The 25,543-nt window shown below is 63.1% G+C and overlaps 1 protein-coding gene across 1 annotated transcript in view; it reads right to left on the bottom strand.

Annotated features, from left to right (window-relative positions):
• RPTOR (regulatory associated protein of MTOR complex 1) overlaps nt 1-25,543 on the bottom strand; it is a 316,629-nt gene that overhangs the window by 6,657 nt on the left and 284,429 nt on the right. The window contains exons 24-28 of the mRNA XM_080826085.1: nt 24,068-24,178; nt 15,467-15,572; nt 12,924-13,038; nt 11,259-11,383; nt 9,216-9,320 (exon numbers count right to left, since the gene is read on the bottom strand). Coding sequence (XP_080682211.1) covers nt 9,216-9,320; nt 11,259-11,383; nt 12,924-13,038; nt 15,467-15,572; nt 24,068-24,178 — 562 coding nt within the window. The remainder of the gene's footprint in view (nt 1-9,215; nt 9,321-11,258; nt 11,384-12,923; nt 13,039-15,466; nt 15,573-24,067; nt 24,179-25,543) is intronic.

Genomic DNA, 25,543 nt, shown 5'->3' with positions numbered 1-25,543 from the left:
GATATCTGCTGCTGGGACGGCACCGTCCTGGGACTGTCGGTTCAAAATGCCCGTCCTCCCGGGCACAGCGGGCATGGCGACGCTGCTCTCGGCCATGTCAAGGCTTGAGCAGGCGGTTTCTCGGGGCTGCGCGGGAGTCTGCAGAGGCCGAGGAGAGCGCACCGGGCATGAGGCCCACGCCAGGGCCACGTGGAGTGACTGCAGTGCTCCTAAAGGTGGCATGACAACCTCACGGGTGGTCTATTCAAGCCAGTCTGCGCTTTAGATGCCCAGCAGCAGCCCCGCACCCGCCACCCCGAGCAAACGGCGGCGGGCACTTCCCTCCTTTCGTTCTTTTGAAAGGAAGCAAGACTTAAGACCAGTGAAAGTCTCGCTGGCCTGCTCTGATCCTGGCTGGACCGTCCCCAGGCCGCGGGCACCTTCCCATGCCGGGCTGTGCGCGTCCCCCACCCAGGCGCCCTGTCCACGCACCGCGATGGTTTCCGCTGATGCCACCAATTTTATACGGGGCGTGTTTTCTAGGAACCCGTGTTCCCCTTCCAGGCCGCACTGTGCCGACTCCTCCTGCCCCACAGGCTGGGGTCCGGTGGACCATTTAGCATTTATCCGTTCCCTGACTCCACACACCACGGCTGGAGCGGCAATGTCTTCTCGAGGCCCGTGAGCACTTGGGGGGTGGGGTCAGGGTCCCCAGGCAAGGCCGCACCTGCAGCCGCGGCAGAGACCCCGTGGTGGGCTCCCCTAGACCCCGCGGCCGCTGGTGTTCCCACTCTTCTTCCTCCAGACACATGTGCTGTGACCTGCACTGTGCCACCAAGATCTCTCCTGTTCCGTCACTTACGCGATGACCTCATTTGTATGTTTCTTTGGTCAAGCTCGTTTCTGCTGCTCTGCGGCCCCTGCGGCCCTGGGCACCCTGTTCTCCAGGCCTCTCAGGCCAGACCCCATAACGCCTTGTTCTCTTCTACTTTGTCCTTTTTGGGCGGCGGACCTCCCTCCAGGCCCTGATCTCCCTTCCGAACCCCGGGCTACCCCCTAGGTGCCCCCCCGAGCAGGGCTGGGCCCTGGAGAGACGTCTCAGTGTGGACAACTCGGCCCAGCTGTGGACGTCTTCCTCTGCAGGAAGACACTGAACCTGTGGGCACGGGGTTTCCTTCTGGTGGATGACAATGTTCTGGAACATTCTCACGCAGATGGGTGGGGGTCTTCTTGACCAAACAGTCACCTCCTGGATGTGGACACAGGGCCCCTGGGGCGGTCCCTACTGGCTGCTCCGTGCCAGGACACGACCCCCCCACGCCAGGAGGCCACACCGAGTGTGCAGACATGGCCAGCGGTGCGGAAGGGCAGACAAACGGGACGGGGTGTTCACGATGTGGGGGGTGACTGTGCAGGAAGCTCTCTGAGCCAGGAGGGAGGGCGGCAGGTGGGTGCTGAGGGCCCCCGTCCTGGGGGAAGGAGTGTCTGAAGCCCCACTGTTCCCGACCCCATGTTCCCGGGGCTTGACAAGTTCGGTAACATTGAGGATGGAGAGCGCGACTTCTGACCTGGGCCCTTGGGTGGCTCCTGTCAATCCTGGGCCCCTTAGCACGTCACCTCTGCAGTCAAGACCCTAGAGCAGTGGCAGGCAGGTGGCCCACGGCATTACTCCAAGCGGCAGCCCTTCGGGAACCAGCTGAGGGACCCCGGGAGTGGTCCTGGGCCGGCCCCGCTGGCATGCCCAGGCGGCTGCCCCAGCCGGTGTCCCGGGGGCCACTCCCTCCACGGGCCAGGCTAGGGAGGGAGACAGACCCCGCGCCTCTGTGAGGCTGGCTGGAGCCGCTGACGCAGCAGAGAGGCAAGCAGACGTGACGAGGGACGGACGGCCTGGCACCACGGGGCAGGGATGCCCACACAGCCGGGTGGCACACAGCCTCGTATGGTGGGAGACAGACAAGCCTCCACCATGGGGACACACTGGGCTCAAATGGAAGCTTGTTCAAGGCCCTGAAGATCCAAGTCAAAATGGGGCTGAAAGGTCAGGTGTGACCCGGGAGAACAATGAAACTGGACAGGCATGAGTTGGTCACATGGGGGTAGTTACGTCTGCTGGTCTGTGTCCAGCTGGCCTCGGGAAAACCTACACGTCCTCCGGCCCCAGGTCAAGGTGAGGCCTGGGTTTCCTGCAGTGGCTCCAGCCTTCAGGAGTGTTCTTTGTAACGCGTGAAACTCTAAGTCATCTGCTTGGTATAGACTCTGTGAGGGTCTTTTAAAGAACAGGCGAATTCCCAAGTCCAAAGTGCAGTGGTTGGACCACAGACCCCGGACGTCAGCCTGTAGGCCGTGGCCTTGGGGGAGCGGCGGACGGGAGCACGGGTGCCAGTGCTCCCAGCCTGTCCCAGTGACAGAGCTGCGACAGGCTGCCGACAAGGCTCTCTCCTGGCGGGGATGTGCGTATCGTCCCGCTCGGCCGCAGAGCACGTGGGCCCCCCGAGGCGTGGATGTGCGGGGGCGGCCGCCGCGGCAGACAGCACACCGCCTGTGCGTTCAGACGTCCCTGGCCGGCCGCCTGCTGTCGGTGTCAGCCCCGCCGGGGACTTAGGAGCCGGGCAGTCAGCGAGCATGGAGGCCAGAGGGCATCTGGACGATGGTGTCCATGTCTCCGTCCCCCAGTCTGGGGTCACGGGGACAAGCGGAGAGGGTATGCAGCGGCCCTGCGCCGGGGGTGAGCCATGCGGGCCTGCTCTGGTTTGCTCTGGACGGCCGACCCAGGCCCGAGCGAAGGGGCGGGGGGCAGCCTCCTTCCTGCGGCGTTTTCCTCACGGGAGCCCGCCCGGGCCAGGGCCGGCTCTGACACTCTTGTTCCGACTTCATCACCGCTCTGAGGACGCTCTCGGGCGCAGGGAGCTGGGTGCTGACACCCCAGGCCTCGGCGCCTCCATCAGGTGCAGCGCCTCTGGGAGCGTGTCCGCTCCCACCGTGCGCAGAGGGAGTGAAGCGCGCGCGAGCTCTGGCTGCTTGTGAGCTCCAGACTCCAGGACGCCGAGCCCGTTGTGGCTGAAAGCAGCAAGTGCTGCGGTCAAAGGGCAGGAAAGCCGCCCACGTACTGCGTACTGCGGCCGGCTGGGTCCTCCTGTGTCCCGTGCACTGGTCTGGGGAAGCAGACACTTGCAGGGACGGACGAACGGGACCCCAGACAGGACGCCCAAGGGCCTGAAACGTGGTGAGAGCCATATTCTCGGACCCTGTGACCCTGAGACACATCGCACAGAGGGACAGCCCTGGATGTGGAGCCTCCGGTGCCAGGAAGGCGGCTGTCCCTCATCAACTCCGGTTTCCTGATCTGGACACAGGCACGTGGTGGTCCTGCTCCAGACGAGGCCACAGCGGGCATGGACGGGACAGCTCAAGCCCCAGAGTCTTCTGCATGCGATGCTTCCACATGGGGGTCTAGGAACCCTCAACCAACAAGCAGAGGTCATCCCCTCGGGCCCCAGGGACTCTCGGCCAGCTGGTGGGGTGTGTCCCCCCGGGGCTGGTGCAGGCTCTGTGTATGGCCGGGGCTGTCCGTGCTGCAGGCCGCCCTGTGCCGGCTCTGCATACAGCCTCAGTGAGGTTTTTTAAAAAGTTGAGGACTTGGGGCGCCTGGGGTAGCTCAGTGGGTTAAAGCCTCTGCCTTCGGCTCAGGTCATGATCTCAGGGTCCTGGAATAGAGTCCCGCATCGGGCTCTCTGCTCAGCAGGGAGCCTGCTTCCCCCTCCCTCTCTCTCTGCCTGCCTCTCTGCCTACTTGTGATCTCGTCTGTCAAATAAATAAATAAAATCTAAAAAAAAAAAAAAAAAAAAGGCTGAGGACTCATGCCCGCCCGGCAAACTACAATACCCCAGAGCACACGCGACCACCTTCCACGTTCCTGGGATGGTTGACCCCCCTACCCACGGTGGGGCGGGCTGGGCACTCCCCCAAGATGCAGACCCTTAATCTTGCCCGACTTTACCCTGGGTCCAGGCCCCGGACGCACCACCCAATCTCGAACCTGGCCAGAGGGGACATCTTCCTTACGACGTAGATCCGTGGGGCAGAGATGGGTTAGGGTACCTGGGACGTGTGGCTCTGAGACCCCAGAGCATCCCGGCCCAGTAAACGGTGGAAACGGACAAACGCGTTAACAGTCTGGATCTCTGTAACACCGCGGCCAGTCCAGACCGCCCGCTGAGGACCCTGTCATGCGGACTGAACCTGGGGACCTGCCACCCCCAACCTGAGGCAGACCCAGGGGAGCTGTAGTTCTGCAACTCTGAGAAGGAGGGGCCTGTCCCCTGGCGCAGGGGAGCACCATGGGCCTGTGGCCAGGTGTCCCCGTTCTCTCTTGCGGGACGCCAATGCCGAGCTTCCCTGTTGTGTCCGGCCCCGCGAATGCCTGCACCGCGGGGGCTCCCGTCTGCGTCCCGCCCACCCCGATTCTAGCTCAGCTGCGCTGCTGGAGGAACTGGAGCCGCCATCAGCTCCTGCTCCGGCACACACCGAGCTCAGGCTGGCCGGCGGCTCCAGGAGCGCCCGGCTCAAGGCGCCTCTGCCGGGGCCATCATGGCTCTCCCGTGGCCCTCAGCCTGCTCCGAGCCGCTCCCGGCTGATGAATATTAACACCAAAGGCCCCAGGCTGATGTCGCCGTTCACACGCACCAGGCGGGATGATGTGTTCTTGGCTCTCGGGGGTGCCGAGGTGCAGAAGGGCCCCAGCCTTGTCCCACCCCGGGTTCTGTCCACAGCAGCAAGTCCGACGAACCCCCAGGCAGCTGAGACGGCTAAACCAGGCGCCGTCCGGCCTCTTGCCTTCCCCGGCTCCATCCACGGAAGGTGGTCCTCTGGCTTTTCTCTAGGTTTCCAGAGACGGTGACGCTGTCGTTCCTCCTTCCGGAAGAGCAGAAGCCTGTCTCCTGTCGTCTGGTGCTTCCTCCCGGGCCTTCACGCAGACGATGAGCTCCCAGAATGGGTCACAAGACACTGAACCGTGAGTCCGAGATCTGAAGGCCCTTCTCGTTCTCAGCTCCTCGACCCCTCGCTGTGGCGGCTCGGGGGCCCCCAGACCCACGGCCTCGTCTGCCCCCCTGCGGAGAACGCCACCAGCTCCTGCAAAGGGCTGTGGGACACAGGCCAGGACGAAGGCTCTCTGCGCTTAGACCTGACCCCGTGAGTCACAGGTCAGGGTCACACTTGAGTCTGGGTCTGCGAGCCCCATCTCCTCATGAGGTACCCAAAGGTGGACATTACGAGAGAAAAGCGACGGTCAGTTGGGATCGTTCAGGTTTCCCGTTTGCTAACCCGGCTCGACAGCTCGGTGTCCACCGCCAGCCGCGTGTGGGAGATCTGCTGGCTGTGAAGCTTATATGTGGGTTTTTCAGGTGAAGACAGATGCTATAAGAAAGTTCGGATTAAATTCTGAAAAAAATTATTTTTCAGAAGTTTAGGTGGAAAAACCAATCTCGATCTGGAACGACTTCTCTGCTCTCATGAAACCAAAATGCTCCTCCTGGTGTCCGGCCTGCAGAGCTGGGCCGTCCAATGCGTCCGGGGGTCCGGGAGGCGGTAGTGGCCACCCCCTGCCTCCAGGGGGTGCTGTCGGGTCATCCTCCGTCCTGACGGAGGCCGGACGAGCGCGGTCTGCAGAGCGCCGTCCTTGAAAGCTGCAGGAGCCCCGAGGAAGGCAGCCAGCGCAGCAGAGGGGAGGCATAAGGTCCCGAGCCCGTGGGACACAAGTCCCCGTGTGTGGGATAAAGGGGCCCAGGAGGTGCAACCACGAGGCCTCAGACCCGAGGGAGCTTCCTCTCGACGGCTTTCCTTCCAACTTCTTCCCAGCGCTTTCCACAGCTACCTGACCCGTCCTGTAACCTCTGCAAGCCCGCTGGCTGATGCTCTTTTAGACGGGAGGGCACGGTGTGCACGGGACAGATATGCAAGTCACAGCAGCCCTAACTGTCTGACGGCCCCGAAGAGCTCCACGGGCGTGAGAACAAATGCCACCAGCGCAGAGTGGCCAGGCTCCCACCCGCTGCCAGGGCGGTCTCGGGGAAGAGAGAAGGCACTCCTGTCCCTGCCTACGGCGGGTCTCTCGGGCCAGACCTCCGAGGACACAGGGATCACAGGCTTCACATGGGGCTAGTCAGCAGTCACACAACCCCAAAGGGCAGGAAGAACACTCAAGTCGAAAGAAGCGGGGGAGGGGGCAGGTGGGGGTGGCCCAGGCCACAGGGTGCCACGGTCCCGACCGCAGGGGCTGACCTCACCCAAAATGGACCCGACAGATGAGGACACTCAGTTACCAGGGTTTTTGGAAATCGGAAGGGGCTCATCGCGAGACCCAACCACACGCACCACCAGAACCTCCAAGTGCCCGAGCGCTCGTCAGTGCCGCTGCGAAGTCCACTGTGGCCGGTCCCAGGGGCCTCCGAGGGCAAAGGCGCCGTCGGCTCAGGCGGCTCGGGGGCCAGAAGGACACAGGGCCGGTGTGGCCAGTGGCAGGAGCTGCCCGGCGGCTACACCCGCGTGGGGGCGGGGGCGGAGGAGCACTGAGGGGGGCCCACCTGGGTTCTGCTTCAGGACATGCGCACGCGGGTGGGTGTCTGTGTGCATGTGCGTGTGCACAAGGGTGTGCATGCGCGCGCACGTCAGCCAGAGGGGCCTCAAGCCGAGGGCACACGGACCCTGCTCCCGGTTCACCCGCCTCCCGTGAGAAACGGCGCCTCCTCATCACAGACCGCGGACTCAGACCTCCACGAGCGGTCAGAGTGGATTCGGCCGCGGAGTGAGGGCCTTCCCAGCCAGCGGCGCTCTAGCCGCCCGGTCACCCCGAGTTCCCTGGGGGGCGCGGGCGTTCTCAGAGGACATTCTCGGGCACGCGCCTCACGGCTGGTGGACACGCTAGGTCGGCGCGTCTCCGCAGACAGCTTGCAGGCCCGGCTGGAGCCCCGTGTGGGGCGGGTGGCTTCGAACACCTGCGTGGGTGACCTGGAGCGGGGAAGGTCCCCCAGACCACGGCCAGCCTCGCGCTGCAGCGCGTGCCCCACACAATGAAGAGCGGCGGCCATGGAAGTGGCTCGTGGCGGCCTCACTCCGTGTCTCTTTACGTGTCTCCCTAGGGTTGCAGCCCAGACCTCGGCTGGCTGTCGTGTCAGAGGCCAGGACTGGTTCCGGGCTGGGCAGGGGAAGGAAGCCAGCGGCCGACAGGCACAAGGTGACCAGTGGTTGGCACGAGGGCCGGAATGCCACCAGACGTGACTTGGCTACAGAGCTTAGATCCCGAGGCGGGAGTCCCAGTCGGGCTGGCTCTGGCCAGGAGCACTGGGCCCGTCCTGTCTTGACCCGTAGAGCAGCTGTCCCCCTGGGCGTCCCGCCCCTCTCATCCTTCCAGGGGCTCGGGAAGAGTAAAGGAAATAACCATTTGCTAAGCCCGTGGCTGCCCGGCTACAAGGCAGAGGACCAAACCGTGGCTCCGTGACCGAGGAGAACCGGGGCGCCCCCAGGCCCCTCCCCCCACCTACTGATAAAGACCAGGAGGCAAGACCCTTGCCTGCTGCTCCTGGCCCCTTCCCAACTCCGCCTCTCCTGGGGAGATTTCCGAAAACCCCCGGGGGCGGGGGCGGGACCGGTAGGACGTGCTCGCGGACCCCTGTGGAACCCACTGGCAAGTCAGGCCTGCGGCGGACAGCTGGGGCCAGGAGCGGCTCTCTGCACCCCGAGTGACACGCGGGGTCTCCTGACGGGCAGGAATAAGTGCAGGGGTGCCTAGGACCCAGATCGGTCCCCTCGGCCCTGCCTCCTCTGCTCCCGGTTAGACACCCCACCACACCCGCGAGCCATGCTCCCGGCGTCCCTCACCTCGGCTGAAGCAAAGGGAACGGCATCGTGGGTGAGACAGTTCTTGGTGTCTGGAAACCACACCCACATCGTTTGGGGGCACAGAGGCGGCGGTTGCAAAGTGAATAGAGAACCAATGTACCCCAAGCTGCCGGAGGGCTCCCACTCTCCCGTCCTCTGGCCTGGCCCTGAGCCCCCGCCACGTCCACACAGGGGTCTCTGGCTCTGTGTGCAGGGGCTGGAGGGGTGGCTGGGGCCTGAGGTGCGTCACCTGCTGGATGGCAGTGGGAAGTGAAGGACCAGAAACCTCGTCTTCGGGGTCACTGCTGGCCGTGCAAGCTGCGAGCACGAGTGCCCAGGTCAGGGTGGGGTGCCACGGGGCATCGAGGGATGGCAGAGCTGCCAGCACGTGCGGGGCAATGGGGTCTGCAGGGGAGACAAACCTTTGCTCTAATCCGGGAACACTGGGACCACAGTGGAAGGACCCGGTGATCGCTGCTTTGTCATGGGACCTGGCTTGAAGGGGCCCAGGCCACACAGAGGTGGCCGTGCTGGGGCCTCAGGTGGGGTGGGGGACAGATATGGATGACTGTTCTTTTCCAAGGATAATTAAAAAACAGCGACATTCTAAAGCAGCCCACAAAGAGCTTCCTGCCCGGAGCCGCCCGTGCTGGGGTTGGGCGGCCTCTCCCGTGTGAGGTCACCTCCCAGGGGCAGCAACTCCTCGGGACAGGTGCTGGGACGGAGGGAAGAGAAGGAGCCACGGAGATGACTGGCTATGACGAGCACAGCCACGCGACGACAGGACACAGACGGGGGCACGTGGGAAGTGCACGAAGTCGCAGCAAGGCCAGGCCGGCCACGCAGGGGCAGCAGGACGGAGTCGCTTTCCCTGTCCATTTAGTGACAAGGACCCCGATCCCCACAGCTGGGCTTCTCGGGAGGAGACGAGCCGCCAGTCCAGATCCCGCTCCAGCCCCCGGACGACTGGCCTGCGGGGCGGCATGTGGGCCCACCCTATGGGCAGCAGGCAGAGCCGGTCAGCCGCGCCGCTGAGCTCAGCTCAGCTCCCAGAGCGCCTCTGTGGGCCCCGTGCGGGTGGGGCCAGCGTCCTCGGCCTCCACCACTGGCCAGCACACACCCGCCTGCCGTGCACTGTCCTCGCCCACAGGGAGTCCCTCTGGGAACGAAGCACAGAGCGCAGGTCCTTTCCCAGCCACGGGCCGCGCCAACAGGGAGGCAGGGCAGGTGCGCACCTCAGGTGGGCCATGGCCACGGGGGCGAGAAGGCCAGCTGGCTTATGGTCTGGGCACTAGGAAGGTGGTCTGGGGGGAGCCACCCCCAAGGGGGATGTGGCCGCTGAGCCCCCGGGGAGGACCCACCTCTGGTTGTCGGCAGCATGTCCGAGAGCCCCTGCCAAGCAGTCACCATCTCTGGGTTCTTTTCCAAATCTGCGAAGTTCTTCCAGACTCTGATGGCGCCATCGTCTTGGGAGAGAAGAGCAGGCGGTGAGAACACAGGCCTGGACACCGGGGTGCGCGGAGGAGTCCCCTGGGTGACAGGTGCCACGAGACAGGAGACCACGCGGTCTCTGGGGGGCGGCCCAACGTAGCAGCAGCGGGGCTGTTCCTGGGAGGTCCGTCCCCACCCGGGCATCCTCCCATCTGGGCCGCGGGGAAGCCGCAGCAGGGGCGCTGGGGGACCCGCCACTACCCTCGACCTCTGACCCCAGGCGGCCCCCCTTCCCTCTGGTGATGTTCTCGGCAAAAAGCCAGGCCTTCCGCGGCACCCCTTCCCGTGTGCTCCACACAGGTGGGCCCTCAGCGTGTGGCCCACAGGCTCCCCACATGAGGAGGTGGGCTGGCCGTCCCCCACCCCCCGGCCATGACCCTCAGCACAGAGCCCTCGCGCTCTCCTGTGAGCCTGAGTGGCGTGAGTGAGCGGCCCTGCCCCGTGTCCTTCCCCCCAGCGGTGCTCACAGCCCAGCCCAGCCCTGCTCGCCGACGTGCTAGCCCCTCACGTGTGGCCTTCAGCGCCCCACAACCTGGGCCATGGCCGCTCGCCTCACAGCACAGACGGAGGACGAGGTCACTTGGGCCCGCTGGACTGTGTGCCCGCTGACACCCATCCTGCCCCTGGCCTCTGTGACTGTGAACTTTTCCTGCTCTGGACCCCGAGCCCTTGTGCTCCTCCACCAGGACCCCCTGGGGACCCGCTCCTGCGCCTGCCGTGTCGGGAAATCACTCTCTCCCCACCTCCTTGGCGCTCAGAGGTGCTCAGTGTGACCTGTCCCACGATCCGTGGAGCCGCCCTGGCCCCCCACCGCCCCGGGTGCCCGTCCGCTCCTTCACTCTCACACCTGCGGTGGAAGCAACTGCTGTGGCCTGACGTCATCTGGTCCTGAGCGGGCGCTGCCTGGGAGAGAGGCCACCGGCAGGGCCCTACCCCACGGACACGGCAGGGCCCAGGAACGCTCTGAAGGAGGGGGAGGCAGCCCGCCCAGTGCAGTCAGCCCAACCATGTTGATGGCTCAGGAGCTCAGGCCTAACACAGGCCAGGGTCAGGGCCAGGATAGGACGGGCCAGGGACAGGCCCAGGATAGGACGGGCCAGGGCGGGCCATGATGGGAACATGCCCAGGACAGTTCGGGGCCGGGCCCAGGACAGGATGGGGCAGGACAGGTAACGCGGGGAGCAGCCTGCACGTCCACCTTGGCCCGCTCCTCCTTCTCGCCTCGTGCGTCCCCCTTCTCCCTTCCCGCCAGTCCCACCCCAGGGCCTGTCATCCCCGAAGGAGGTGCAGTTAGGCCAATGGTGAGCTCGCACGCCCCACAGTGAGGTCTTGTCTTTAAACGGCTAAAGGAGACAGCTGTCCCCCGGAGTGGCTCACTGGGAAGCCTGCGGCAGGGAGGGGTGAAGTGGAGACATTCCAGACCCAGAAAGCAAGTGTGAGGCCCAGCACCGGCAGCGGCCCAGCACCGGCAGCGGCCCACCAGGAGGCAGGAGCCTGGCCCGCAGGGGAGCCGGACCCACGGTGGCACAGTGGTGAGGGCCGGAGACCCCTGGGGAGCAGAGGTGGCGCCTGCTTCCCTCATGCTCTGTGCTTGGGACCCCTTCTCCCCCCCAGCCTCGCCTCTAAGAGTGTCATAGAGGCCACAAGGAGAGGCTGACGGGGCCTTTCCTGGTCAGGGGAGGGTCGGGGGTCCCCGGACACTGCCGGGCACCGGGCACCTGCTGGCCCCATTGTCTGGGGGTGAGGCCCACTCCGTTGGAGACCTCCCACCTCTGCCGCGATGGTGCGTTTCACCGCAGGCGGTGCCCTCTGGCAGAGCAACGCTCAGGGTCAGAAAAGGCTGTGCGTGAAGACGTGCGGGGTCCCCACGCTGGGTTTGGGGCCCGGGGCCCGGCCCCGCACACTGCACTCACCCGTGGCCGTGAGCAGCAGCGAGCAGTCCTGGCCGTTCAGGTACTCCATGGCCGTGACCCTGGTGTACCGAGGGTTCCCGTTGTGGAAGTAATCCAGCTTCTCCCCTTTCTCCCAGTCCCAGAAGCTTCGGGGAAGGAGAGACCAGTCGTCAGGGAAACGCAGACAAAAGCCACAGGGCGATTCCCCCTCATGCCTGACGGGGCGGCCACGCTCGCGGAGGGCCACGAGCTCTGGCAGGATGTGGACAAGCAGCCTGCGTGTCCAGGGGGTCTGCCACGGGGGTGCCACGGGGCCTGGAGTCCCACTGCTGGGTGTGCCGAGACATCCGTCCACCCACGTTCAAGCCACCAATGGGGGGACCACTGTGATAATGACACGGGTACAAAGCGAGAGAGCACGTGTGTCTGGGAGACCCTGAGCAAATGAACAACATCGCGTATCACGGTCCTAATTTCACTCCTCTGCAGAAGTCTTAATAAAGATTCGCTTCTACTTCAAAGGGAGCTGTTGGGGCACCTGGGGGCTCAGTGGGTTAAGCCTCTGCCTTCAGCTTGGGTCATGATCTCAGGGTCCTGGAATAGAGCCCGGCATCGGGCTCCCTGCTCAGCGGGGAGCCTGCCCCCCCCCCGCCTGCCTCTCTGCTGCTTGTGATCTCTGTCTGTCAAGTAAATAAATCAATCAATAAAATCTTCAAAAAAAAATACAGGAGCTGTTAAAAATATAAAGAGATGGGTGTTTCAGAGCAGACCCGAATCTGAGATAAAACCGAGGTCCTCTGGTATCGGGTAGAAGCCACTCGGGGGCAGATCTCCAAGACTCCGCCGCTGTGATTTACATCTACTTCTTTTCTAACAAAATCAAACCCAATATATCATCAAGGCAGGCTTCGTTCTGTTTTATGTTTTGCCTTCTTCTAAGTTAAAAGTGGACATATGTTTTACAAAATAAAAGCAGAGCCTGACCATATGAACATATTAAAAAAACAAATGTGGAAATGACCCACGTGTCCATTGCTGGATGGATGATAAAGCGCGGTCCATCCACACACGCGCTGTCACCTGGCCTGCACAACGGGGACATTATGACACGTGCCACAGACCTCGAGGGCCCTGTGCTCAGTGGGAGGGGCCAGACACACAGGGCAGGTGAGGTCGCTGGGGCCTCAATCCTGGGACTGACAGCGGACGGTGGGCGCCGGGGAGCAGAAGGCGGGCTTAGGGACCGATAGGGACAGCTTCAGTTTTACAGGACAGAGAGAGCTCTGGAGGCGGGCGGCGGCGGCTACGTGGCCTTGTGAATGTGCCCGGAGCCCCGAACGGTGCGCTTACACACAGTTACGGCACTGAATTTTATGTGCATTTTGCAGGATAAAGCAAAGGGGAGGAACAGAGGTAAGAATGCCCCAGACGTCGTCCCCCGCAACACGGGTACGTTCTCCGCGGCAACAGGGCGATGTCTGCTATGAGTTAAAGTCGGTGTCTACGTGCCCCACAGAGGGTAGCAGGAGCGAGGCCCTAGTAGGTGCATCTCCAGCACGGTGTGGTTTTGGGGAGCCCGTGACACCCGGAGCTCCCGTCCCCACCTGCCCTTTCCTCCGCATGCTCCTGAGCCCGGCCCCGCCCGCCCCCCAGAGGGCTTGTGGCCGTCGCGGGCACCCTGCCTACCAGATGCTGTCTTTGTCAGCCACGGCCACACACGGAGTAAAGGGGTGGAACTTGACCACGGAGGGGACGCCGGGGTTCCTGTTCAGAAAGATCTGGTCGTCCAGTTTTGCGATACCTGCCCGAAGAGACACAGCGACGGGCCTTAGCGTCCGGCCGATGTCATGCCACGGGGGCCGAGGCCGCGTCTCCCGTCCGGGCACCCGGGAGGCTGCCGGGGACACACAGGCCAAGCAGGGGGTTAGACGAGGGTCTGGCTCCTCGACCACGGGGTACCCCCCACGGCTCCCAGAGTGAGGCGGACACACGGTCAGTTTTCGGTAGGAGCTTGTCAACTCACACGCGCGAGGAGGCCCGAGCCGAGCTCAGAGCGCGCGACAGGCCGGGGCCGGTGAAGAACGCCAAGGGCCGCGGCTTCCGGCTCAGCCCCAGGGGGCGGCCTCAGGCACGCGCGCAGCCAAGCCCAGGGGCCCCTCGGCCCTCGGGAGAGGAGCCCCGAACCACCACAGATCACGGGGGAGCCGAATGGGCCCCACACACCAGCCCCGGGGAAGGAGCCCCTGGGGCTCTGAAGGAGCTTGTTTTAGAGAAACAGTCAGAAGAGGCTAAAAAAGCCAAGAGGTCAAGGCAGGCTCAGATGCGCATCCAGGGGCTGGTGGATCCGCGGCTGACCTGGCGCCCCACAACGTGGTGGCCTCGGACACCAGCCTGCCCCCGGTACTCTGGAGGGTGCTGGTGCCGGCTTCACGATGATTTCGGTCCTTCATCCCCCCCACCCCCCATTACAACCGCAAACATTGGGAACCACCTGATAACAAGGTTGAGGGCAGCGTGACAGCGGCAAAGAGGCCCCAGAGCATGTGCCCGTGGTGGCGACACGCTCTTCCCTGTAGGGGCCCTCACCTGGGCCGTGGGTTTCTGTGAAGAGGTCTAGACCGTGGGCTACTGGGAGACGTTGGGGACACCTGGGCCCCAGGTCAGGGTGCACCGTGCATATGTGACAACACTGGTTCTGCTCGCCGAGGTGGCCGGGGTGACGCTGGGCGCAGGTCACCTGGCTGACCTACGGGCCCCTTCCCCTTCCTCCTGGGTGCACAGTGGCTCTCAGACAGAACACCGCACACGGAGTGCAGAGGGGGACCATGGTGTCACCAGCCTCCCTATCTCTGGTGGCTGGGGCCACTGCACAGATCTCGAAGTCCCACCAGCTGACGTCTCCAGCAGCAGCGTCAGGCGCTGCCCTTACTGTGTTCTAACAAGGAGGCATCTTTTTCCCACAGACCGGAAAAGAGAACTCCTGACTATGGTTGACAAGGAGTCATTTGTTTTTGTCCGGAGAGCTAGCTGCTTCTGGAGAGCCCCCAGCTCCGTCCGCCCCCCGCCCTGGCCAGTTCTCTCCCGGAGAAGGCAGCCGTGGGTGCGGCAGGCCCTGGCCGCGCGTTCACGTGGTGACTGCAGGGGCAGCAGACACCGAATTCCGGGACACTAGAGCTGCCAGCAGCCCCTCACGGAGGCACGAAGTTTTGAGCAGCCGAGATTAGTTTTCGGCAGAAGTAACTACACACGCTAACGAAACACGGCCCCAAGGCAGTTTGCGGGGAGCACGGAACATGGCCGGCGGGGCACGTTAGTGGCCTCTAGCGTGGCCGCCTGTGTACTCAGGGGCACGGGGTGTGCTGGCCGTGGCTGCCCAGCCCCACGTGTCTGCAGGGACAGCCTGCCTCGTGGGCCCTTAGCCCCAACTTGAAAATCATCACAACTGTAGAGGACAGAGGCAAGGTCAAAACAGTCAATCAGCAGAATGGCCGAGAGCCCGTGACTTCCCACTCTGTGCAGGGGCCGGGCAGCGTCGGTCCACTGTCTGGCTCCCCAGGAGGTCTGATCGCACCCCCGTCTCTGTGCACACAGGACCGTGGGACTGAGTCAGCCACAGGGGCCGGGCCCTTATGGTGGCCCATCCCCGGAGAGAGAGGGAGGGGAGAGGCTGCCTGGCGTCCCTGTCCCTGACCCCACCACGCGATGGAGACCTGAGGCCGCCCCTCCCTCCCTGCCTCGTGTCCTGGGCGTATGGCCCAGCCCTGCCCGCAGCCCCTCTGAGGCCGCCTCCACACGGGTGAGGCTGGGGGCACGCGCAGGGGCAGTCTGGCGTGTCTCGGCAAATCTGGTCACAGGTTTGGAAACTGTGGCCCAAGTGCAGCTTTGGTTGACAGAAAGTGACTGTCCTGGGGACAGGTGGGGACCAGCTGGACATGACCAGGGCCTCGTGCCTGTCTTATGTCCCCAGAGAGAGCACGGGGCTGGGGGTGGGAAGCTCGCTCCTTCCCCTCTGGAAACGGCAAAACACCCCAGCCACGTGCCTGTGAGAGGCCACCAGCCAGCTGGGGCTTCCCTTGGGGGAGGATGGCAGAGGGTGCTTGGGGGGTCCTGGGGCCCAGGGTGCACGCCCAGCCTCAGGACCCCGTCTGCTCCCCGCACCACGGTGGGCGGGCGCCTGCGTCACTGAGGGCCCTCGGGACCCCCGCCCCCCGTGAATCCGGGCAGCTTACCCTTCTGGATGAGCTGCCGCGCCTGCTGTCTGACCCGCGTGTTGCGGAGAAACCGCCACTCGCGCTCCTTGCGGATCTGACTCTCCAGGTCATGCTCTTCCGGGATCTTCAACAATAAAAACACGGCGTGAGCCTTGGTGGGGAACGGCTACGGCTGCCTTGTGTCAGTGCGCCTCACAGACGCTGTGCCTGTCCCTAACGGGAGGTCTGCGGCCACCCTGCGCCTGGCTCGCCCGTGGGCACCACATTCCCAGCAACCCCTGCTCCCTCCGGGTCCCTGGTCACATTGTGGTGACTCTCACAACACCTCACACTGTTCGCTGTCAGTACGTTTGTTATGGGGTCTGGGGTCAGGGACTGTGACTCGGAAAGCCCACGTGACGGCCAGCCTCCCCTAGCCGCGAGCTGTCTGTCCACTCGGTCTACAGGCTGCTTTAGCCGCCGTGCTGCTGCGCGCTGGGCGGATGGGGCACAGGGCGGAAGTGACTTTTACACGCACGCGCCCACTCGTTTACTGCGGAGCTCTGGACCCAAACCTGCCGTGTCTCCAAGTACTGACCCTGTGCCCGAAAGAAAAGTCCGGGTTCTTGGGTCTGGCCAGAGCACCCGCTGCCCGCCGGGAGGTACAGAGCATGACCGGCGGGGCCGCAGGGTCCGGGGGCTGACGGAGCACCAGGGTGGACGGCAGTGGAGACTCAGGGACACCCCAGTCCTGGGGGGTCATGTGCTGCCCTACCTAGGAGCCCAGTGCCCTGACAGGGGCAGCCGGGCGGCCACTTCCAAAGCAGACAAGGAGCTTCTGGGAGAAGGAACCGGCGGGATTCCGCAGGACGCGCCTATCGGCCTGAGTGCGCTGAGAAGAAGGGGGACGTGCTCTGGGACTTTTGCCTGTGTTCCTTCTCTGATGTGGAGAACCAGGGCTTCTTGCTTAACAGATAGGGCGTTAGGGCAGCAACGGAAGGGCCAGACTGGACACGGCACAGGGGGAAGCCCGTGGGCCCCACGCGGGATCGTCAGGAACGAGCCGAACTGCTCAGCTTCCCATGAGCTCCCAAGAACCCTGCACTCTGCCGACCGAGCCACGGCGTCGTGCGCTGAGCCCACGTCCCCTGAACTAAGCAGAGGCTACACAAACCGGCCCACTTTCTGCTCCTTGAGCAGAAGCCCGTGTGTGCACGTGGGTGTCCGCGAGAGGCCCGCCGCTGGCCAAGAAGCCAGGACCGCAGTTTCCTTGTGCAGTAGCGGAGCACTTCCTTAATCCTCACACATCGGCAGTAAACTAGATGGACTCGGACTCTCCGCTCCAAAGCCCAGGGCTGTGAAGTCCCGAGACATGAGAGAAGTGAAGCAGCCCCACTGGCTGGGCCGAGAGCTGAGCCGACCATGACCGGCCCGCGGTCCGCGAGAACAGAGCGCGGGCACCGACAGCCCACACACTCGGTGTTTACAGTCTGTTTCCTCTGCCGGAGAAACCACCGGCTGCCGGCCAGTGAGCGTGGCCACACGCACGATCTCCTGTGCAGGCACCGCTGTGCAAGGACAGGTCCACACACAGACAGAAACGCAGGTCCCGCTCGGGGCGGCTGCGACATGAGCACAGCAGCACAGGTCTCGGTCCCTGCCGGGAGTGCTCCACGCTGTCCGGGTACAAACACGAACCACCCGGCCTCGTGCTGGGGCCTGCGGCTCTCTCTGGCCAGCGTGTCCGTGCTCTGCTCCTATCTTTTCCTTAAAAATCACAACCCCGCCCTGAACAAAACAGCAACAGCCACAACAGGGACATCCAAACACGGAGACAACACGGAGAGACGGTGTCGGCCTCCACAGAACGTTCCTTGGTCTGGAAATAACGCCCCAGGGGCAGACTGGGTAGAGCACAGGTTTCTAACAGTTGGTTTCATTTGTGACAACCTGGAGCTTTTACTAGAAAAGAAATGACCGAGGGTCAGCAATGTCGAGTGACAAGAACAGCTCCAAGGAATGGAAAGCACCTGATGGCTGAGACCCCGGCCTCTCATGGACTCTGGTTTCCGTGGGAACGTGCCGGCGGCAGCGCGGAAGGTGCTCTGGGCAGGACGGGCAGGACAGGCATGGAGCTCCTGGACGCACACGCCCCAGGGCCCAGGTACCACTTGTGCAGGCCGAGGACTGGGGTCCAGGGTCAGACCTGAGGGCTCCAAAGGACACAAGGCAGTGGCCGTAAGGACGGGTAAGAAGGTTGTGGACACGCAGGACCCACGCAGCCCGCAGGGCCCCTGTCACGTCCCCGTGCTCTTCTGACAGGAGTGTGGTGCTCCCGGCGCAGCAGCGTCCACTGGCGTCCAATGTGTCTGCCCCACGGGCATGCTGAGCTCATTTGGGATGGTCTGACCTGCACCTAGCTCTGTAACTTCGGCGGGTACCGTCTGTGGACCCGCTAAGAACCACGGGGACGGAGCGGCAGGGGGGCGGGCGTGGGTGCGGAGCAGTCTGCGTGACTAGGGCCGGGACACCTCCGTCCCAGCAGCTCCGGGCCTCTACACGGAAACCAGTCCCCACCCTGACGCCTCCCAGAGATGCGGGGGCAGGGGCCTCCGGTCTGGGCTGGCCCTGGAACAACTGGGGCAAGGACCAGTGGGTCCCCCGAAGGCAAAGGGGGAGGCAGCGCCTGGGAAGGCTGACAGGCTCAGACCCCCAGACGAGGCCCCTTCTGACGACACAACGCAGCGCCTCCGGAGCCTTTTCACCCCAACACGTCCTGTGATTTTTCCGGTCGTGCGGAAACAAACGAGGAGGTGGGCTCCGGTGCACAGAGAGGCAGTGGGTCCTGGCGACACGGCACCCCTGTGATTCGGCCAGGCCTGCTCTGCGTTGGTGCCTTGGGGCCGCTGGTGGGAGCAGCGCTGAGGTGAGGCCCGGGTGCCCTGAGCACACCGGGGCAAGAAGCAAACGCCTTCGCCCTCCGACGACACTCCCTGCAAAGCGTCAGGCTGGCGGAGACAGAGTCCCCGTGCAGGTCACCCGCCTCTCCTGGTGGAGAACAGAGCCCAGCCCCGCTCCGCGGCCCTCTGGGGTCGGCCCCTGAACCCCGGGCCTGGCAGCTGCCCCGCCCTTCTGATTTGCCTTTTCTGGAGCGTCAGGTATATGGGCCTCACGGTGCGCAGTCCTCGCATCTGGTTCTTTCAGTGAGCGCTAACGCTCGAGGTTCGGCAATGTTGGGCGCGAACCGTTTGTCCGGAAAACCTTCTCAGGCGACCGGTGGTTCCCTATGTGGCCCCTCACCGCTCACGCGCCAGGGGAAGGACGCCTGGCTTCTGTCGGGTTTTCGGTGATTACGAACGAAACCGCTAGAGACGTGCACTCGGGTTCCCGCTGCTCCTGGGGGAGCACCCATCCCGCGGGGGTGCTGGGTCCCGGGTCAGTGAGTGCCCAGCTTTACAGGAAGGGGCCACACGTCTCTAGAGTGTCCGTGATACTCGTCCTCTGCACACGGGGGGCGTCCCAGCGGCTCGGTGCCCCTCGTCAGCACTTGGGCATGACGAGTCTGAGACGTTCGCCGTCGTACGGAGGCGCGCTGCTGTCTCCTGTGGTAGCTCGCGCCCCCGGCGACCTCCTGTCTTAACTGCACTCGCCTCGTCCGTGCTCCTTCGTTGTCTGCACACCTTTTTGGGAAACGGTCTTGGCCAACCTTCTGTCTGTTGTTTTTAATTGCGTTGTGTCCTGTATGGAACTCTGGGAGTTCTTTCTTATACGGATGCAAGGTTTTCGTTACACGTGTGTTTTACAATGTTTTTCTCCAGGCTGTGGCTCGTGTTTTCATGTGAACAGGGACATTCACAAAGTGGTTAATATGATGAAACCCACCCCTCATTTTCTCCTTGTGTCTTTTGAGAAGCTTGTGCTTTTCAAAGATCCATTGCCTCACAGGCCAGAAGGGGCTTCTAGAAGTTTCCTGGCTGTAGGTTTCACGGCAGGACGAGATGGTCTTGGAGTTAGTTTCTGGATGTGGTGTGGGAGATGGACTGACATTCTTCTGGGCAAGCGGACATCCAGTCACTGCAGCGCCCCTCGCCGAAAGACCATCTTCCGTCTGGGGCTTTGTGGAAGCCCGGTGGGATGTGCCGCGGCTCCGTCTCGGGGCTCCGACCCGTCCCCCCAGTGCCCGCGCCTGCCCTCCCCAGCCCACTCCTGAGAGGCCTTTTGAGGTCACACAGTGTGGGCCCTCCGACTGTGCTCTATGACAAAACATCTTTCTTTAGCTTCTTTGCTTTTTCCTGTAATTTTTAGAACAGGCTTCTTGATTAGAACAAAACCCGTTGGGATGTGGAGTGGGCTGGCGTTGACCTGCGTGCCAGGTTAGGGAGACCGGACACCTTCGGGTCACCGAGTGCTCCGGCCCCCGAGCACGCCTTGCATCAGGCCTCCGTGCATTTCCTTTATCGCTGTTTTGTATTTTTCAGCTGTCGGGTCTCATGTGTATTTTTTTTTTTTTTTTAAAGATTCAGAGTTAAGTATGTAATGTTTTGGGGGTGTTATTATAAGTGGTTTAATTTCAATTTCCAGGAGTTCCTGTAGAAATACGACAGGTTCGGGTATAATGACCGTGTATCCTGCAGTCTCACCGGCTCCTCTTCTCTTACGATATTAAGCAGGTGACCTGAGGGTTCCTGCACACACGACAGCGCGGCATGAGCAGAGCTCTCTCACCTTTCCGCCTGCGCCGCCCTCCGGCAGGCTGAGCATCTGAGCGGGAGATCAGACGGCCTCGCCGTAGTACTGGTTTTGAGACAAAACAGCGCGTCTTTTGCCGGTGAGAACGGCCGCTGGGAGTTCTGCAGGTGCGCGTACGGGGGAAAGTAGCTTACTTCTGGTCCTCGTTTGTGGACAGTTTCATCATGAACCGTTGGTGATTCTGTCAAACCCTTTTCCTGCAGCTACGAGGATGATGAGATGGTTTCTCTTCCGTCTGCTGAAACACTCGATGACGGTTGATTTAACACAACGTACAGCTTGGCATTCTTGAGATATAACCCGCTTGGTCAGCAACGTCTTGTCCATTTTACGTTTTGCCGCACTTGGTCTGATAATATCATGTTGGGGGTTTGGAGGCCACATTCCTGAAGGGCATTGGTTTGTGGTTTTTTTATTCTTTAAAGTCTTCGACTGGTTTTGGTATCCGCATAATGCTGCCCTCAGACAGTGAACTGGGAGGTGTTGGCTCCTTTCATTTCCTGCAACAGATTATGAAGAACTCATATTATTTTTTCCCTAAATTTGGGTAAAATTTGCCAGGGAAACTTCCGCGGCTGGAGCGGTCTTTCTCTGTTGGACGGCTGTGACTACACACTCATTTCCCCTCCCGAATGCGGGACCATCTGCGTTCTTGTCACCGTGCAGCGAGTTCTGGTCGTTGGCATCTGTCACGCAGCACGTCCACTTCCACTAAGCCAGTGGTCTGCGGCTGTAACGTGTTGCGGCGTGGTGCACCTCTGGGCTCCTGCTCGAGGCCACTCTCTGCGTGCCTGTCCTTAAGCCAGCACCACGCCGTCCCCCTTCCTGCCACTAGGCAGTAGGTTTGAAATTGGTTTTGAATTTTGAATTATCTCGTCTTTTACAACACTGTTTCTCCCCAGCGCCACCCTGGGCGTCCCGCATTTCCATCTGAATGTTAGTCTCAGCTTGTCAGTTTCTGCACAAAAATGGCATCTGGGGTCCTTCATGTCACAGGACAGCCTGCTCCAGAACACAGTTCTTTCTGGTCACGCAGATCTAAAGTGGCAAGAAGCGGAAACTGTCCTGGCCGCCACAGGGTGGGTCCCGGGTCCCCCGAGCACGAGGGGCCCCGCGGTGGTGCGCGGACACGCTGGGGACAGTTCTGCTCTCTGGTGGCTAGCTCAATTTCCCACATGGACCTGTGACGCGGCTCAGCGCTCGGACTTCTGGGGTACAATCCTAGCTTTGAGCTATTCTTAGTTTGCGTGTGAAACAGGCTAACAAAAAGCATTCGCAGCCCACGCACGTGCCATTAGATGATGAAATAAATGAATAAAAAAACACCCTCGGGGCAAGCCCTGAAAAAAGGACAATTTTAAAAAAACTACCATGAGATAAAAACGCATCCTCCTCTAATGTTTAGAAAGGGTCTCTAACGTAAGAGAAGTTCCCAGGCCCTCAACCCCCCTCCCATCTCAGCCGCCGTCAGGAGCTGCGGACAAAACCCGTCACAGCAGAGCTTCACTTCCAACCGGGAGGCCGGTGCTCGGCCCTTACAGCCGCAGTCGCGGGACAGTCTGTCCGAGCGAGAAGGCCTGGCTTACGCGATGACTTCCTGGCCGCCTCCCATGGGCTACGCGGGAAAGGCCAGAGGCGCGCCCGTGAGGACCCTCCTTCCCCAGGCCACGGCCGTGTCCATGCTCTGGGAGCCGCAGGCTCCCTGCCGGCGACGTGCGGGACCGCCCCCAGCGGGCCCTCCAGGACACACTCCAGGTGCACCAAGAGGGCACGAAGGCAGCGGACCTGTGGCCACACGGGAAAGGGGGGCGGTGCTGGCTCTGGGCGTGCACGCGAGTAGCGCGGGAGCAAAACCCCGGGCCCGCGCTCAGGAAGCCGCTCGGCACATGCTGACTGCGCTCCCGGGAGACGCCCCGGTTTAACTCCGGCCCGAGGACCCGCGCGGACCAGAAGACACCAGACCCTGGGAGGACCACGCTCGTCTTCAGGCCTGGGGGGAAGGAGCTTGGTGACCCATGGCCCTTCTCCCTGCCGGCAATGTGGACGGCTGAAACGGCGGTTTCAGATGTCAGGAAAAGCCGCTCATCGCCACGCCAAGAAACCCCCATAACTTACGGGCGATGCCACTTGAGTGAGAGGCCGAGCAGCCCTCCAGCCCCGACCCCAGACCCCCACCCACTTGGCCTCGCTCGCAGGAGACTGTGTCAGGGAGACAAGCTTCTGCAGATACTGAACAAAACCCCATTTCCCCGAAAGCGATGGCAGCAGAGCTCCAAGGTCGGCTCGCGGCCCACAGCAGCAGGGCCCCCGCGTCCGGGTGCAGACTCCAGCATTTGCTCACTTGTTCCTTTCTCGGCGAGGGCCCGGGTGGCAGCCTGGGGGCCCACCCGGTGGTGGCAGGCAGTGCGCCGAAAGCCCGGGAGGTAAGCATGGCTTCGGCTGCCTCGCGTTTGCCGCTTTTGTACTTCGTCCTGACCGTGACGGTACTTGGCGCTTAGTGGGACCGACACAGAGCAGACGGAGGAGGGTCGGCGGGCTCAGGACCGGGCTGACGTGTCACCTGAGACCCTCCAGCGGGCCGGGCCGGCTGCCTTGGCGCGTGTCCCTTGTGCTGCGGTTCCCACGAGGACCACCCTGTGGCCAATTTATGTCCTACTTTTTTCCCCTTCCGGTCAGTTTTAGCACGAGCATTTCCTTAAGATACTAATTTCCAACCTTAACTTTTTAATAACAAGAAACATCGTATCCAACAGTCCGCCGTGGCTAAGCCCTCGTCCCCAACTGGGCCTTCGGGTGGGTCCTTCCTGCTACGGCAAAGCGCACACGGACGCTCCGTGACCCGATCCTTTCCCGGAATCGGTCACTGCAGCCACCGCGCCCGAGGCAGCGTCTGCTCGCGGCTCCCGACGCTTCCGGCCGACCGCCTTCCGGGAGTCGGGCGCAGGGGACGGAAGGGAGAGCTCCCTTGTCAGCAAAGGGGCTCAGCGAACTACAACTCCGTTGTCTGCCTCAGGTCCCCACAACGACCGTCTTGTGCCTCTGACAAAAATCAGCGTTGTCACAGGGAACGAGGAAACAGGACGGAAGCTGTCAGGCGGGGTCCAAGCCCTCCTCGAGGAGCTTGCTCGGACGTGTAGCCCGGCACACGATGAAGAAGAACTGCAGTTTTCAGTGCTCTTTGCGAGGGAAGACGGCGCTCTCTGAGAGCGGGCTTCCGGGAAGCTCGTCACAAGCCCCGCGGCGCTCCGGGGCAGACACAGCAGGACAAAGCGTGGCCCGCCCGACGCCAGCCCCCGGATGCGCGGCTCGAATCTGCGGCGATGGGACACATCTCTGGTCAGGGATGTGGGAGAATGATGCACCAGGACCGGCCCTGGTGGACAGGTCAGAGCCCAAGCCTCGGGCTGTCCTCACCAGGAGGCGTCAGGCGGCCCGGCGGCCTTGCCGAGTAGGACAGCGTGACGCACTTGTGCGGGTAGCTCAGGGAGGGCAGGCTGGCCTGGTCTCTCTCAGAAGACAGGAAGACGGAGTCCGCTCCTTTGCTGTTCTGACTGCTCACACCAGCCTCCGCAACGGCCGTCTGGGGCGGCCCTTCAGCAGCCACGGGACGGGACGGGGGCCCCAGAGGGTCAGCGGCCGGGTCAGCGGCCGGGCCAGCGGGAGCCAGGCGGGTGGCCAGCTGGGACGGTGCGCAGGCCCGGCAGGGTCCGCCATCGGCTCGGAGCAGAGGGCTCCGACCGCGGAGGCCGGAGGCCGGGGTTCTGGGGCAAGGAAGGAGGGCAAGACGGGAGCCAAGGGCAAGGCTCTGCCCGACCCCAGTGTCTGCACGAGACGCGGACGGCAGGCCCGCTCTGCACCCGCAGTGGGTGTGTGTGTCGTGACACACGCTACCTTCATGACAGGCTGGGCGAAGTACCGGGCGCTCCAGTCACAGAAGCCGGTCTGCATCGTGGCCGAGACGAAGCTCCTGTGTCCAGCAGCGTCGTCTGCGTCGTCGGTGGTCTTCACGGGTGTTGGGGGGAGGGGGGGAGAGAAAACAGAGACATAGTCACGTGCGCCCCGCGCCTCTCCATGGGCCTGAGAGGACTGGAAAGGAGACAAAGACAGCGGTCTGGCTGCCGAGAACGTTTCTCTGCTGGCCTCACGCCTGTGTCCTGGTGGGTGGGGACCGAGTGTGTGGCCAGGGTTCCAGGGAGCCTATGTTAGGGAGGGCCATGGAGTCTGCACTCAGGGGCCATCCCCCGGGGCCAGCCACGGCGGCTTGAGGTGCAGAGCCTGTCACTCTTAAATCAGATGCACAGGCCAGGTGCTGTGAGGTCAGCAAGGCCCTGCGGCCTCTGCGGTCTGGCAGGGCAGCGGCTGCCAGCGATCTGGCCCCCTGCTGTGCCAAGTGGCTCCGGCACAGGAGGGCCACACAAGCAGCAAGACCTACACTGCTGCCTTAATGGACGACCCATTTGTTTCCCACGGCAGGGTCTAAGGAGGCCGAGGTAGCCGCACTGAAGGCATTCCTCAGAGAGGGGCCCCCATTATCCAGGGGAGCCTTGCCTGGGGCCAAGTCCCCCAGCTGGGATGCAGTGAGAGGGTCTTATCCCGACCACTGCGGGAAGCTCTGCCGGGCCCAGCCCCTGGGCACGTGGCCCCAAGGACAGTGAGCGCCCCCTGGGCCCCACCGCTCCCGTCTGGCTAACCCGCGTCAGGGCCCAGCCAGGAGGATGAAGCTCCCACGGGGGCTCATGGCCACATCTGCCCCACAGAGACCAGCAGGAGGCCTTGAACGCCAGGGTGGGTGTGGGTCCGGGGGCACGTGTGCCTTTGCTCTGGTCTCCCTGCGGGCTGCTGGGAGTTTCCTGTTAAAACTGTGGGTCACAAGAGCCGCGACCCACGGCTGACGTGGCATCCACGGCAGCCTGACTCCCTCGGTGCGTCCTTGTCGGTAAGCGGCAGACCATCTGGATGAGAGCCCAGGCCCAGCTCGTGTGCTCACGGCGCCTGGGCACACGGGGACACCAACTCCTCCCACTCCCGAGATCTCTGAAATCCCAGCTGAGAGGTAGAGGCCGCGGCCCCTTATGTGGCATAATGGACGCTTACGGAGAAGCCAGCGCCCCGCTCAGAACAGCCACTTCTGTGGGGCGGCTGCCCCGTCCTGTGGAGGACAAAGCCAGTCACCCACGAAGGGAGAAAGCAAATGAGCTCCAAGAGCACTCTGGCTGCACGGAAGGTGCCGGGGCGGGGAGCCCACTACAAAAGCCCCCCACTACAAAAGGAGAAAGGACCCCGTGACAGCTGTGATACTGGTGCAAAGTGAGAGCCCCCACTAGGGGCAGAGGGGGCGGCGGCCCCCGTGTCCTGGGCTCCAGAGTC

Source organism: Martes martes, assembly GCF_963455335.1.
Source record: "Martes martes genome assembly, chromosome: 16".
Lineage (NCBI taxonomy): Eukaryota > Metazoa > Chordata > Mammalia > Carnivora > Mustelidae > Martes > Martes martes.
This window is presented reverse-complemented; position numbering and strand designations above follow the sequence as displayed.